This window comes from Micrasema longulum, unplaced genomic scaffold (assembly GCF_059751315.1).
Source record: "Micrasema longulum isolate JH-2025_06_02 unplaced genomic scaffold, ASM5975131v1 h1tg001143l, whole genome shotgun sequence".
NCBI classification, from domain to species: domain Eukaryota; kingdom Metazoa; phylum Arthropoda; class Insecta; order Trichoptera; family Brachycentridae; genus Micrasema; species Micrasema longulum.
The window spans coordinates 351912-368940 of NW_028278331.1; the positions used below are offsets into that span (position 1 = coordinate 351912).

At 31.0% G+C, this 17029-nt stretch overlaps 1 protein-coding gene across 1 annotated transcript in view; it reads left to right on the forward strand.

The window, feature by feature from the left end:
* LOC148276811 (lachesin-like) overlaps positions 1 to 10899 on the forward strand; it is a 53681-nt gene extending 42782 nt beyond the window's left edge. The window contains exon 8 of the mRNA XM_088233715.1: positions 9329 to 10899. Coding sequence (XP_088089841.1) covers positions 9329 to 9471 — 143 coding nt within the window. The 3' untranslated portion in view covers positions 9472 to 10899. The remainder of the gene's footprint in view (positions 1 to 9328) is intronic.
* The last annotated feature ends 6130 nt before the right edge of the window (positions 10900 to 17029 follow it).

The following is a 17029-nucleotide window of genomic DNA, read 5'->3' on the forward strand; positions in this document are numbered from 1 at the left end:
GATTTTCCCATTTCACCCGGTGATTTATTAAATAAAGTCAAATCTCTTGACTTTTCGATGGAAAATGTTTGCGGTAGACAGATTATTGAACACGGCACATGAGTAAGTGCCACACAGTCAGTTGTGCGATAATATGAACATACCACCGACGCCATGGCGTGACGCCGAGCAACGCGGCGCACGGTGTTTCGTTTCATACAAGCTAGAAGCTAGAAATTCACGTTTAGAATTTTTAGAATTTTCGAGCGTCATGGAAATCTTCTTCTTCTTCAGCCTTTTGTCTTCCGCTGCTAAATATATACCTCTTCCAAATTCTTCTATTTTTCTCGGTCGGTTGCTACATGCAGTCAATTTTTACCCCTTTTTAGGTCTTCCGTCGCTTTACTTCTCTCAAGGTCTTCATCTTGAAATTTTAGGTGTTTATTTTGTGGGGTTTTGTCTCGCAACATTTCCTGCCCATTGCCACTTCAGTCTTGCTACGCGATCCATAATATCCGTTATTTTGGTTCTGTTCCTAATTTCTTATTTTATCTCTTAGGCTTGTACCAAGCATGGACCTTTCCATGGATCCCTGTGTGCATTTGAGTTTTTCTACATTTCTTTGTGTGAGGGCCATGGTCTCAAATGCATTTGTAGTCACCGGCAGTATACATGATTCGTAAGTTTTCCTTTTCATACAAATCGGAATCTTTTTATTTTCAAGTTTTTAGATTATTTTTTAGTTTTCCAAAAGCTGCCCAACTCATTTCTTTTCATCTTGGCAGTTCCGTCGTTTGGTTTTCTTAGCCCAGTTTTATCTTATCTCCAAGATTTGTATATTCGTCTACTATTTCGAAGTTTTTTTTGTCAACAGTGATGATCTTGTTTTTTGAATTTTTGTTTTATAATGTTCATAATTAGACCTATTTTACTAGAAGCCTCATCCAATTCATTAATCGTTAGACTCAATTTATGAGGATATTTCCAGATAATTAGCGTAACAAAGTCATGTTTAATTTGGATTACTAATACAAGCTGATTGTGTGATGGGTGTATGGGTGTGATGGGTGTCTCAAGCCTGGGTGCTCTGTGATGTAATTCACCACTGTAATTAGGCCTCCTGGCCTGTCGTGGTGCAAAAAAAAAAAAAAAAAAAAAAAAAAAAAAAAAAAAAAAAAAAAAAAAAATGTAAAATGTAAAAAAAAATGTATCCGAAAGTATAAATACTTTTTCAATATATTTTTTTTTCAAGTTTTCATTATCTCATTGTTGCGCTATGATCAAGGGTATATTTTGAATTTTAAATTTTTGTTTTTTTTATGTTCATTGCATTAACTTTGTGGTCAAAAAAAATAATTAATATAAGTAAATATTAGTGTTATGTATTGTATATATATATATGTATTTATGTTTATATGTGACGGTAAAGGTGATAGTGTATTTTAATATTTGCAATTTGCATTGTCCTGAAAAAGAGACGGGTACGTTTCGAAACTGGTAGACATAAAGTCGGTAAGTGGTTAAATACCAATATTTACTAACGTTAATGTTTGTTTTTAGTTTACGAAAAAAATGGGTTATTTGCTTCATGTCATGTGCTTCATTTTTTTTCTCATAATCAATTTTAGTTATGGTACAAATTTGATAATTTTTTGGTTATTGGAAAAAAATTCTCGAAAGTTTTTTTAAAAAAAAAAACCTTGATGTATTTTTGTTTAAGTATAATATAACAACTAATGCTCAACTCAACTCAACTCACTTGAGAGCAAATGCGGTCTGACGTTTCTTCGTACTGGATTATGACACTAGAGCAATGATTTTTTTAACACACAATAGATGTTTAGCATTAATGTGTCATTATTGTTTTGTTTTTTTAAATAAATTGTTTCTTATCGGAACTAAGACCATCCAAAATCCCTAGAAACACCTAGTTTTATCATCCATCTTTTTTTAATAAGCAAAACGTGGTGACTGTGTAAATGTAAATAAAAATATTTTTTTTACAAAAAATCAAAATCGGTTCAGTTTTGGGCTGTGGAAATTGAGAATACGAGATCTCGATTTAGTCGAATTTAGTTAGGCATAATCATTCCGATAAACAGTTGTGTTTTATCGCAAAATATGAAATACATCGAGACCTTTTAGAGTTTTTAGCATCTAGCTTATATGAAACGAAATACTGAGCGGCGCGGAGCGACGCTCCGTACACCGCGCAACTTTTGACTCGTGGTCATTCGCCTCGGGCTTTACCTACGATTCGAATAATGCTTTTTTTAAATAAAGAGTAACCGCTAGAGAAATATAACATTTTCCACAATGATAATGTTTACAATTTAAAGTACTTATTGTAATGGTCTCTCATTATTAAATGCACCCATGCTAAAATTAGTCAATCTTTAAAATCGTTTCTATATTTTTTTACCAAACAAGAGAATAAAACTCAATTTTTTACTATCCTCGAGTACGGAGTCTGCGTATTTCATTCAGTAAATTTGACTGAAAACACCTTTAATTAAATTTTTGTGAAAAAATCCACAATACATTTCTGTCTAGTGGCAGTATCCGGATTGCGGGGAACAGTCAAAGGAGTCGATCTCTCGAAGAAGAACGGAGGTGGTAAGCCACAAAGAGACGGAAACAAAATACCTTTCAGCTCGCTGATAAATCACTTCGAGAGTATTTAACTCTTTTTGGCTCAGAAAACGTATGCATTGAAGCGCTGGCTTTGGAACAAGCGATAATTTTCGGTTCTTAGAACGATCATTGCATTATACAAATTGTTTGTAGGAGTACCAACTGCCTGCTTTACCGTAATAAAGAATGGTATTTATATCAAGTTTATTTCTCCTCGGGGAGTTGAACGTAATGCCGCACCTGCTAGAAAAAATCATTACAATTTGTTGTAAATTCTACGCCCTCGAGATTTAGCTGGCTCAAACAATATTCTCACTTTCATAAGAATTTTTTAAGCTCATAGGATCTCGTGTTCAACTTCCGAGATAAATGTTTGTGACAAAAATAACGCCTTTTACGCAATATACTATATTATTTTCCATGACAGAGGCGTAAAAATACATGTAAATCTTCGACTAACAATTTCTCTGGAATGGATTAAAGGTTTTTTTAATAACAGCAACAAACCATCACGCCGTTTCCCCGTAAGGGTAGGCAGAGAGGATAGAACCCTACATCACTCTATCTTTGCATACAGATATCGCTTCCTCTTCATTCATATATCTTCTCATGCACGCGCGCCGATTATTCCGACTTCTGACCTGTTCATCTACAAGTATTTGTTGGATTTAGTCATGCCGTGTTTTTCTCGGTTTTTCTATATTTCTGCATCTATCAACGTTCGCGTTGTAAATATTCTTAGACTTTCTTTCGCTGTACATTCGCTCTACATGTCCAAATCAGCGCAGAGCTCCTTTCTTGATTTTGTCGATAATGCCTATCTCAGCCTTATATAATGTACGGATCTTGACATTTGTGCATCTATCGTACATAGTTTTACCACACATTCCCCTGAGAAATCACATTTCGACAGCATTCAGCCTTCTTTTATCCCTGTTTTTCCAAGTCCTTACTTCACTCCCATATACCAGAGTTGAGACCAGGACTCCATAGTGAACTGCTAATTTTGCCTCTTGCGACAAACATTTATTTGCCAAGGTGAATTTCAGTGCCCCGTTTACTCTGTTCCCGGGACTCACCCTCCTTTCAATATATTTTTTAGTTATTCCATCCCTAGTAAACATACTTCTCAGATACACAAATCCCTCTACTTGTTTTAGTATAACTCCATTCACAGTGATTTCACATTTAGTCATACTTTTATTTCTTTCAAAAACCATCACATTCGATTTATCGACATTCATCAGGAAATCGCTTCCCTCGCATACATCGTAGACCTTTGTTACAAAGAATTGCAGTTCCTCTTTGTTGTTACGAAGAAGCACGGCATCATCAGCATACAAAAGACAATTGACATTTACATCACCCATTTTTGCTCCCATTCCTAAACCTTTCAGTCCTTTCATGCAGTTATCGATATACACGTTGAATAGTCATGGCGACATCACACATCCCTTATATTACAATTAGTATATAAACTAATATTAACACTTACTTAAATTGCTTAAATCAGGCATATTTTCAAAAATGTTTAAACCTTTATACATAATGCAATTTGAGGATTCTGTTTTTTTTTAATGGAGATTTTATTATATCTTTATTTCTAGTAATGTATTTATGAAAAAAAATATTCAACACTATCTTATTGATGAAGTATTTGGGCATTGGATTGTTTAAAAATAAAATAATAAAATCAAACTTGTATATACCTATCAGTCACTTTTTTATAGATATTCAATTGAGCTTTTCTATAAATAATAAAATTAATTTATCACACAGTTTATTATAAATATAATTCACTAAATTTAAGACAGTGAATAAATAATAAATGTAAGATCGTATAATGCTGTTCGTCCTACCAACCATCATCTAAAACTACACATTGCGGTCAATCAAGCCTCAATTTTCGATTAGCCAATCAATAAAATCGTGATTTTTTGTGAAGTTTCAAATTACGACCAAGCCTGCGCTAATTGTACTGAGCATTTGCGCAACATACTGCTAGTAAAAAGCCCAGCGTGAAATCGTTATTATTTTAGTTTAAACCATTTTAATTTTATAAACTCGATTAACGTATTAGACCAGAGATGGAGAATATTTTAGAAATGAATATGGATAGTAAAGCAATTACAATTATAGCTTAATCAATCAACTATCAATAATTTACTAAAGTATATGTTTATTTATAGTGCCGTAAATAACAACCGTATTATCCCGAATATACTTGTAAGGCGATATTTTTTACTCATTTTTTTAAAACGAAACGTCACGTTATATAATATTTTAAAGAATTATTATGTATAAATTTATTGCAAAAAAATATATACATACTTAATAACAGGGAATCTATATAAAATCAATTAATGTAAAATGAAAACAGAGTGTTCTCTGTTTATGATAGTCTCCATTTAACATGGCACAGCCTGTTTTAAGACGGAGATTTTCTATCTTTAGAGCATAAGTAGTTCTATACTAATAAAACAATAACTATAATTCAATCATTTGCCACGATTATCAAAAAAAAAATTAAAAGTGCAGTTGTAGTATTATTGACCTTGCATGTAATGTACAAGATTTATATTTCACAATTGGATTTATTTTTTTTCCTGGCATCTAAGAAGTATCGGCAAAGAAAGGGAAAAATTTCGGCCATGGATCTTTATACTAACTTTTCCGCATTTGGTTAGTGAAGAGAAAACTACTGAAAACTCATTCAAGAGAAGCCGGACTATTGATAGAGATCAGTAGGCCATCCGTTTCAGTTGAAGAGATCACGGCATTGTGTGTCCTGTTATTATTTATTGTCCTTATGACCTGTACTATCCTAACCACGAAAGATACTACCTCTTTTGATAAGTCATTGTTACTTTTTACGGAATGCATGTGCCTCAGTCAAATCACTTCTAATGTGGATCTATATAGGGAAATTAGATGCAGAATAGAGATCGGCATTCTCGACTCCATGAACCGATTAGAGGTTTTTGAAATGTGGCTTCACCGGAGAATGCTGAGAATTCCATGGACAGATTTAGTGACCAACGTGGAGGTGTTGAGACGAGTCGATGCCGAAAAATAACTACTGTCCTCAATAAAACAGAGAAAACTCGCATATCTGGGCCATTTTATGCGCGGAAGCAAATATGCGCTTCTACAGCTGATCATGATGGGGAAGATCAAAGGAAAGCGTGGAGTTGGAAGGCGACAGATGTTCTGGCTGAGAAACATCCGCGACTGGACGGGAGTTCGCGGGGTCGAGGCGCTTTAGCACAGGACCGGAATGCTTACTCTAGAGTGATCGCCAACGTCGGGGAGACCTGATATGGCACAGATATTTTGCATCACGCCTCCAGTTATGTCTTTTGACGCTGAAAAAGGGGCAATGCATCAACAAGAAAGGAACATCTTGAGGGATTTCATAATTACATTGACAGCAGTTGATCTTAAAAAGTTTAAAACGGAGCAGGCAGCTCAGAAACCCGCCATGGCCCGTGAGAATTTGTGTGAGTTTGAAGCTCGTACGTTTCTTTTTCCTGAAGTTAAAGGCATCCAAAATACAAGGAAGGAATATTCTCTTTATTGTTCCTGTGTTTTCGTTCAAATAACGTTCATCCTAGAGTTGCAAAGTCCAGCATTTTTTTTTAGCAAAACGAGGAGGAAACTCGGCATAATCGGGAACTGTCCTTTTATGCTTTGATTCTCAAGCCTTTTCATCTGCTTTTTCGTTAGATAGAATTTCGTTATGTCGTTTTACCCATCCAATATGTACATTTTAAGATGTAATTCGTAATTTATGAACTTTGGAGAAGATGTTCATTACAATAGTGTTAATCGAAATATTGGGGGACGTGAAAATTTAAAAAAATAATATTTTGAATGGTGCTTAAGTGTTTCCGAATAAATAATATGGCTTTCGCTTTTCTCATTGATCAAGAGAGTGTTAATTGAATGTGTATTTATCAAAACTATTTAAGCTTCATGTTTATAATTATGTTTTCAATTAAATTGTTAATTCTATAGTGTATCATAGTTTTTATTCTGCTTTCGTGCATTGTCGTTGAATGTAAAAGTGTACATACGTAAATAAATTAATGCTGTTATGTGAGTTTTTTCCCAAAACTCCTTGGAAATGAAATGTCTTTAGTAATTGTTTTTTTGGAAAAAAAGAACATATATCTTTGTTAGTATTTAAAAAATCGTATCGTTAATAAAATAAGGATAAAGATAAAAAGGAACGGTTAATATTACCCTCCATGATCCGTAAACATTTTATGATCGCAACTCGGCTTATATTTCATTTAATAAAAAATAATTTATTGAAATAATTTTGCGTTTCGCTTTCATAATCCTTTGAAAATTAACTACGTCAAATTAGCCCACGGACTAAATGTTTTCAGGAATTTCATAATTTTTTGTGTTCTTTGTAGAATGAATACAGTGTTAAACAATTTTTTTTTTCAATGTAATGTGTAATTTTCTTGTTTCTGGGCGTTGTTTTTTGTTAAAAATTTTATGAACGATTTTAGCTTCCGTGTCGATGTTTGGTTGAATAAGGATTATTTTAATTTTAATTCTAGGGAAAGGACTGGTTTAATTATTTTGAGGGTTTATACATGTACATTGTAAAATCATTTTGTTTTTTGGCAAACTGAAAAAACTTCTCGTTAACTCTCCAACTACAAACTAATAGACAACTATTTTAAAGTGCAATCGGTAATGTTAAAAAATCTCAAAAGTAATGTTTTTTACACTTTAAAACTGTATGTTCTCTATAAAGTAAAAATAATTTAAATGCAATTTTTTATGATTTCTTTAAAAAATCGAATAAAATTATAAATATTTACAAAATATTCACAGACTATAAGTCGTTTGTGTAGTAAAAAAACATGTATCAATAATGTAAATTTACTGATCAAAATATTTCAAAAACTCAATTTTTTGCTTTAACCACTCCAATGGCCCATGGGCACGTTCCGTAATGTCAAGAACATGATTATTTTTATCCATAAATTTAGTCACTCTTTTGTAGATTACTATCTTATTTTAGTTCTCTTATTATATTTCATTTCATTTTTTAAAAATATAAACAAAGATTTTAAGTGCATATTCTAAATAACCTATGAGACATTATTCCTCAGATTCGTTTCTATTTATTTTTGGCTTTTCGTTTATGGAATAGAGTTTTAAGGCATTGACATTTATTTTGCTTATCGATATGTCTAAATTAATAAAATATAATGTTTTGGGGCCAAAATATTTTTTTTTTATCAAAAAAGAAATACTCGCGTTCTTATGATTTACCCAAATATTCCATTTTAAGGGGCCATTTTCAACGAGTTGTAAATAACTCACTATTAGAAAATGTAATCAAGTTGGAGTAGAGTGCGATTCGAACCACAGACCTTTGGTCCGTGATTCCGAGACACTAGCCACAGGACCACAACCCGATAAATTATTACGCCTATGTCTAACACATTTGTGTGTTACATATTTGTTGTCCGACATTACGTCTATCGGGTTTTTTTGTGGAATAGTCAAAAAATAGTCCTAATGAATCGTATTTGTCTTGTATCTAGTATTAAATTTTATCTGGTCATATACGTGTTCAATTTTTTTATAAATTTTAGTAAATTGTCTGTAATTTACGGGGTCATTTTTTTGTTTGTAAGATAGTTTTTATTCAGATTTTTTGTTTATTTGTGTATTAAAGGTGTCTTTAAATTTTTGCAAGGTTTAATTTGCATTTAATGCATTTAAGACGTTTTTTCATTTTCAGTTTAATTTTTCAAATTGACTCGTTACGTGAGACTTTTTAATATGTAATATTTTCTCCTTTTATTTCTAGAAATGTGACGTATTATTTGTGACGGCAGATGTGAATTTCAATGTATATGCTCTTGTGAATGTTTTTACATTACTTTAAATAGTATATTTATTTTGATTGATGTAAGTTTTTCTGTAAAATACGAAACAGGCTGAGAGCTTTGAGACAAGACAAATCTTTCCTCTTATTTATTGTTATTTTTTGTATATTAAATTCATGCTTATTTAAAATTAATTAATTTATTTTACAGAAACAAACAGTCGACAATGATATAATAACGAAAAAAAGATACGGTTTAAGGACAGACCAGCGAAGTTTCTAAATAAAAATCATACATTTAAATTGTGGTACAACAAGGGTATGTTTATGTGTATTTGTATGAGAGTAAGTGTATAGGTGTGTTTATGTGTATGTGGGAGTAAGTGTTCAGGTGTGTGCAAGTATAAATTGAGTCACCATATGTTTGTATTATATATAAAACTATGAACACGTTTCGAGATATGAGAAATGAAATTAATCATTTAAAAAAATATATTTTACCATTTTAAAAATTATTTCCCACATTTAATTTTTTGTTTTGTTTTAGATCATCTAAGAATTTTATCCCAGAACAGAGAATTGACGATTTTATCTTGATGTCTAGACATACCAATATCTCAAGAGAGACAGAGATACGCTTCAATTCAGACATTTACGTAACAGGGCCGATTGCATTGTGTGTAAAGTAATTGATTAAACAAGGCGATGGACTTCTATATTACTTTATTCAGTAATATATTATTTGGATCCGTTGAAATATTAGTCCATGGATATGCATTCAATAAACAAGTTTCTTCTCGAATTCCCATTACTTATCTCGCAACTAAAACTAATATAAATTTACGTTGTCCCCAGAATACGACTACACGTTGGGTTCGGCTACACCGGATCCGTGGGCGTTGAGTTCCGGCAATTCCGACCGGAACACTTCCGGTCCCGCGCTCCTGGCCGCCATTTTGTCAACTCTGCTGGCTGCGGTCTGCAAGATGTATAGTTGAGAACTACAAGTGTAATGATTCCACCCCACCAGCCTACCATACCTTACCTTACCTTACCAACAACTCCCGCAGTTGTGTAAATATATTACCTTCTAACAAACTCTCGGCCCTTCTAGTCATCGTACCTCTACATATATATTGTAACATTTAAAAAAAACATTTTTTTATGAGAAATACTTCTTAAAGATATGAATATTTGTGACTTATTTTTAATATTTTCACTCTTGTTTATAATGTTTTTAAAAAAATTGGATATTATTATTATTTATTTTTAAGTTTTAAAGTTTGTTTTGTTTGACTCCTAAGATGATTTTAATGTTCGAATACTGTAACAACCGTCTTGTCTATTAATAAATATATCGCGAAATTGTTTATTTTACAAATATTTGTAATTGTTGGATTCTTTCTAAAGTTGACTATTTCCAAAATAAAGAAAATCGAGTTTTACGTGATATGACGCAAAACATGTAGGTATATTGAATTTTCGCAAGTAATTTTGCATCTCAAAAATCAATTATTTTCCAAAATTATTTCCGATATGGACGTCAAAAAGTCGCTTTTTTCGGAAAATGAGTAATCGGAACAAGAAATAGTTTTTAGGAAATAGTCAGTTTAAGGAAAATACAAAACGTAAGATATTAGTCACGTATTTATCGATGTACTTGATGGACCGGCCTAATTTTGCAGGAAATAAAAGAACTCTACATAATGTCTCAACTGTATCCGCATCTTATAATATTTTTTATTAAAAAAATCTGTAATAAAAAATATTGATTCAAAAAAAGTTCAAATATTCTAATAGTCAGTTTTAAAAAAAAGCCCCACAGTTATTGCCTACCGGTCAAATAAAAAAAAAAATTACAACGAATTTTATTATGTTTGCATATTTCATATTTGTTCAAAACATGTTTTAGCATTTTTTTTTTCAGTTTTCAGAAATATAATTTTTCTGAAGCTGATTCAAAGATGTCGCGACAGTATCTAAATTGGCCAAATCGTTTCAGCTCGTATCATTTTATATTTACTTAATAATATATGTATGTTACTTATATTGACTTCGTGGTGTAATGGTCAACGCGTTTGCCTACGATGCAAGAGGTCTCGGGTTCGATTTGCGACATGGTTGATATGAAATATTTATTCGAAAAAATATTTCATAGTCCCTATACCGGTATCTGGAGCGTAAGACTGATCATCTTGCCTTCATGCAACAAAAACGAACGCGCTGACCACTATACCACGATGCGGACAAATATTTATAAACGTATTAAAATCTTTATACTCTAAATATATTGCGACAATTTTATTTTTATTGAAAACAATGAAATAAAGTAATCATTTTGTAAATATTGTACAAATGTAAATAAAAATATGATATTATTACTAGAAGTTAAGATTATTTAATAAATCCGACGATAACAGGTGATAATTTTATCGATTAGATGTAAATTATAATTTATTCATAAATTGTAAAAATTAAATTGATTTTTAAATAAATAAAGTAAAATATTGGTTATATTCTTGTCAGATTTGTAGTTTTTATTCAAATCCTCCCAGCCTTTCCAAAACATTATGTAAGAATATCACGGAAAATAATAATCGAATAAGATAATATATAGAAATAGTAGCAAATAGAACCTTAAATAACATAGTTAAATATTTTCTTTGGATAAAATCAATAAATAAATTTAATCTGTAGACAGGTTTCAGGACATGACTGTTCTTTTTCTGGAGGGATGAATAATAAATAAAGGGATGAAAAATAAGTTGTTTTTTGATAATATTTCAATTATTTAGTTTACTTTTATTTTAAAACTTTGACAATAGAAAAGTCATGTTCTAAAACCGGTCAATAGATTATGTTTATTTTTGGATTTTACTCAAAGAAAGTATTCAGTCAAAATTATTTAACATGGAAAGTCAAAAATGTAGACATTCAAATATTCATTTTAAAGTAACCTTAAAGAAAAACACAAAAAATATATATATATTGAGCGCAAATTAATAACTAAAAGAAAGAACTTTTTTCCTCTACATTCATTTTAAGATACGAAAGGGGAAAGTTCCTGGTGGATTATTAATTAGATATTATCTACCCATTGCACGGTTACCTTTTATGGAGTCAAATTACATGAATTGATCTAATGTTTTCATACATTTTTATGAAACTGTTAGATATATGCTAGTTGAAGCCGGATGCTCCTACCCCAGTTGGAAGTGACTGAAGAAAATGGCATTGACGCTTTGAAGTGTATTTATTACTTATTTATTATATTTACGGCCTGAAAAAATTACAACAGTTAATGAAGAAACATTTGTACAAGAAACCGATGAAAAGTACATAAAACTGTACAATATATTTCGAAACACGATCAACATATTCAATTTGGAGCTGACACATGCCGGCCCATCATCATCCCACACTGTATTAATGGCGAGGAGATCTACGAAAAGCCGAAAGATCTATCCCAATGAATTCCAAGTTGTGTGACGAATTGTCACATAAAATACATACTTGGGTTGTAATGCGCGAGGGTAACAGCAGAACTTTACTAACTGATGGTACATAAGGGTGCTACTGCTTCTACATTAGTTGTCGCTTGTGTTCTCTTTACTTCCTATCGGAGAATTAAGGTTATTTTCAATTTCCCTCTCTGTCAGCAATTTGACATCCGCGCTCAGAAATCAGTATTTTGGAATAGAAATGCACGATTCACCTTTTGCACTGTCCTTAAGACCTAAGTAATTAGATAAGATAACAGTGGTCATTGTTACATATAATATTAACATTATTTTCAGTTTGTCTAAATTTTTGTAGACAAGGACTGGATTCAACTGCCTGGGGAGATGTTTATATTAATATATTACAACACAACAGAGATGAAGAACATTTTAGAGTAGGTAATATAGAAGTCTTGGCATCTACAGGGCTTATGACTTATCATTGACTGGTTTAAGTGGCCACTTTATACGCTGTGTAACATTCATCATTCTACCACTATCCACCAGTCCATGAAGAAATAGAGAAATTGTAAAAAATTCAGGCGTTGCCTAATATGTAGGTAAAATAATTCAAATAGATGAATCTCACTCGCATAAATAAAGGTTTTAGCTCTTTTACTTCACAAACATGAACATAAGAAAGAACAAAGGAATACAGATGTTTAAATTTGAGCAGAATGGTGAATGTTACACAGTGCGTAAATGGCCACTTAAACAAGCCAATGACAGGTCATAAGCCCTGTAGATGCCTGCTCTAAAATGTTCTTTATCTCTGTTGTTATAAGTTAACTTTAAATATTTTTGAGAAATAAAATAACTTTGTTTCATGAACCACATTATTCATTTACAGAACCAACTAGTTTCGGCAACAACGCGTTGATATACGTGCATGTACAATTAACGACTTAAGCAACCAAATTTTAAAAGACTTGCCCAGTGACGTAAGACCAGCATGCGACACAAATAACAATATGGGAAATTTTATTCATAATACAAAAGAAGAAACAAATATTGAGATAAATCAGGGGTCTCAGCAATAATAATTTTTCGGAATTGGTTTTCGATATTTTGACAAATAACCACTCCTTTGACTTTGAAAACTAAATCAAAATATTTTATTTAAATAATAAAGCTGATTAACTTTAAATAATTTAGAAATTCTAGAAATAAAAATAGCCGTCAAACAAAATTTAAAAATAATTATTCAAATCAAAGTCAAGTCTAAGTCTTTTTTTAATACTTTTCCAATGAAATTTACACTAATCTGTTCACTGTTTCCTTTATATATTATTTATTTTATTTTATTAATTTAGTGCATACAATAAGTATACAATATATTTAATAACAGGGAATCTACATAAAACGAGTAAGTAGTAAATGAAAACGGAGTGTTTTCTGTTAAGAATAGTCTCCATCTACGATGGAGATTTTTTATCTTTTAAAGTAAAAGTAGTTCTATACTAATATAACAAAATAAAAAAAAACTAAAACTACTCAATTATAAATGCCTAGCTAACCAAATGAAAGAGATAAATAATTGTTATTTTTCAAATATAAAGTGCCAAAAATACATGTTACTTAAACATTAATAACACAATATAATATATAATTAAAAACAAATATAAAGTAATGTTATACATATAAATATAAATAATATGTGTACCAACTACATAAAGTACTACGTTTATTAATCTACATAACATATTTTTCAAAAAAAAACTATCGCTACACTGCTATATGTGCAGTTATTTTTATTTTAAAATTTGTTTTACATTTTAAGTCTTTTATATTTGGCATTAAATCATTAAATATTTTTGGCACAATTACATTATATTGCTTTCTACCAAAGGCAGTTGATACAAATGGGACAATACAGTTGATTTATGTTGCTGAACGAGTGTTTATATTTTGTTGGGTTCTTTTGACCTCACTTAATTTATCACAAAGTTTGGGTAGTAGGCACCTCACAAACAACTGTCTTACATCCAATATCTCAAACTCAGCGAATAGATCTGCCGTTGGATACCTCAAAGGTTTTTTAAGAATGATCTTCGTGATCCATTTTTGTACTATTTTCACTGGTTCAAGGATTGAACGAAAGCAACCTCCCTAAGCTAAATTGCAATATGATAATTTGCTTTGGCGAAAAGCAAAGTAAATTTGTCTCATAAGTTGAGCATGTATGTATGTTCAGTGGTTATAATCCTGAAGAAGGCAACGTGTTGTTGCCGAAAATAGTCGATTGTGTTAATCAATAAAGTAGTTCATAAAACAAAGTTATTTATTTTCTCAAAAATATTATAAATAATAATGAATTTTTGCTGACACACATTTGTTGGTAAAAAATATTTTTCATTTTATTTATTAATTTATTCTAATCTCGTAGTATAACAAAACATCAATAAAAATTCTAAGTTTAGTGCTTCGTCTATACTCAACAAAGTTATCGTTAATCGTTAGAAAATTTAAACATTGATATGGTACAGCGGAAGGCAAACACAAATTTTTAATACCAAATACCTTATGTAGGGAGAATTCAAATAAATATTCAATCTGGTACTACAAATGGTGCTGTTACAATGATGGTCAAAATACTCGCTTTTTGAGTACATGGTTTTATCCTAGGTAGTTTTTTTCAGTAATAGAATAATTAGGAAGTTAAGTGGCCTTTTCGTATTTGTTTTAAATGATTAGACTATTAAACAAAGCTAATTAATAATAATACGTATTTTTATGTATCGTCGCTGGGATTTTTTAATGTTTTGTGAAAATCTCCAACAAAATTACAGAGTCCGCAACGTCACTAGTTCAAGTCAGAGAGTGTTTTTGACATTTAGAAGTTGAACCCCGTACAATTATAAAAAAAAACAAATTGTTTATACCCGAACGGCAAAACACGCTGTAAGTCGAAAAATATGGTTACCCCGGAAACCGAAAACTCACCCAATAACAATTGATCGGTTATTGTAAACACATTGCCACATAAACCTCTGACGTTACAAAGTAGTTAATTTTCATTAAAACTTTTATTTTTCATACATTTTCGAAAAATTACACAGTACAAGTAAATGGTCTAATTTTTACCACGTGTTAGAAAACATTTTTTCCGTTGCACTGAACTTCCTCATTAAAATTAAAAAGCGTATTATTTAATAAAATATATAATCTACTTCCACTATCTATTAAAACAATTAGTTATGAGATAATGTTCAAAAAGGCCATACAAAAATGAATAGTAGAGCTAGGTAGAAGTAAAATGGATTGTTTCATCCGCCCAAACTGCTCCACAAGTGTATAGCTTATGTTTGGGTTTTTGTTATTTCATTGTGCGTTTTGTAATATAAATAATAAAGATGTACAAAAAAAATATTATAAACATAAATACGTACATCAACAAATTGAAGAATTGAAGAAATATGGATGTTTAAACATGTAAAGTCAAGTGGCCACTTAAACCAGCCGTCCACAGGTCATAAGCCCTGTAAATGCCTAGACTTCTTTATTTCATCCCTGTTGTCATTTGTTAATCTTAACGACTCTTTAGGGGGTGAAATCCAGTCTTTTGTCTACAAACATTTGGACAAACTCAAATATTGTAATAAAACCAACTGGTCCAAGAAGAAGTTTGAAAAATTGGAAAATAGTTTTTAGGCGTTGTCTAGTACTTGTATGTGAAATGATTCAGTCAAATGAATCTCTTCACAACAATAAAGGTTTCAGCTCTTTAACTTCACTAAAAATGTTCATTATTATATTTTTGTCCTTTCGACATTATTTTTATATAACTTTTTTCTTTTCTTATTCCTTAAATTTAAATTTATCTTGTTTCTATTTACTTTATTTTTATAACTGCATAAAAGTATATGTATTTTTATTTTATTTGCAACTTTTAAGTGCCTAACATTTCTCAATTGTTAGCTTACACCACTGATAAAAAAAATATTATTGACTGTTTTCACAATTTTCGTTCATTATGTTTTTTTTATTTTCTGTATACAATATATGTAAAAACTGTTGTTTTTTCCCAAATAAAAATAAATCAATAAAATCAACAAATTGAAGAATTGAAGAAATATGAATGTTCAAACATAGGCAAAATGGTGAATGTTACACAGTGTAAACAGTAAAGTCATAAGCCTTATAAATTGCCTAGACTTTTATATTCCCTTCTTTAAGGTATTCTCCATCCCTGTTGTAATTTGTTTAAAACTGTCTGAACAATTTGTTAATTATCTCTGTTTATTACGTTAATCTTCTTTGTTTATTCTCAAATGTAAAAATATTTTTAAAAAAAAGTATATTGTTAAGTGTCCTTGGCACGGGTAACCCCAGTGAGGTCACATTATTTTTATCATTAAGTTTGTCAGAGAAAAAACATGAATAAATAAAGCGCAGCGATTTTGTCCAAATTATTTCAATTATTTCAAATCCATTAACCCTCGGTAATGTGTAGCTAGTACACATTGCGCCTAATAACTATAATATCTTTATAAATACAATAAAAATTGGGTTTAAATTATCAGTATTCCTCCATTACACATTTACGGATCGACTGAAATAATTTGTTACTGAGTACTTATTAGGCACAAATAAAGCATTTTATCGGAAATCGGGTAAAAATTACAAATATCATCAAAAGTATACTCACAGTATAGCAATAACACCTGGCGTTACGCGTCCACTACATGTCCAGTCACGTAATCCAGTACTAGCTACTTAGTAGCTCTCGAAAAGTTGGCGTGGGTGCACGTTTCGCCCTTGTCGTTAGCGAGACCCAATGTTTTTTTTCATGTTTTCAGCAGTTAGATTTGAAATATTATCATCTTTGAATAAAATTATTAAATTCTATTTTTCCTTTTTTATTCTCTTATTTTTTTAATGTGTAGTGACTACACAGCACCGTAACGCGCGGGTGTGTTTAGGACAGTCAGGGAAAGGTTAATTGTATTGAATAATAACTTGTTAATGCTGTGACTTAATTAGCGTGTAAAATATTGGAAATAAAATTATTTCACTTGTAATTTTTTCAATATTAATCACCAGGAGAGCGGCAAAC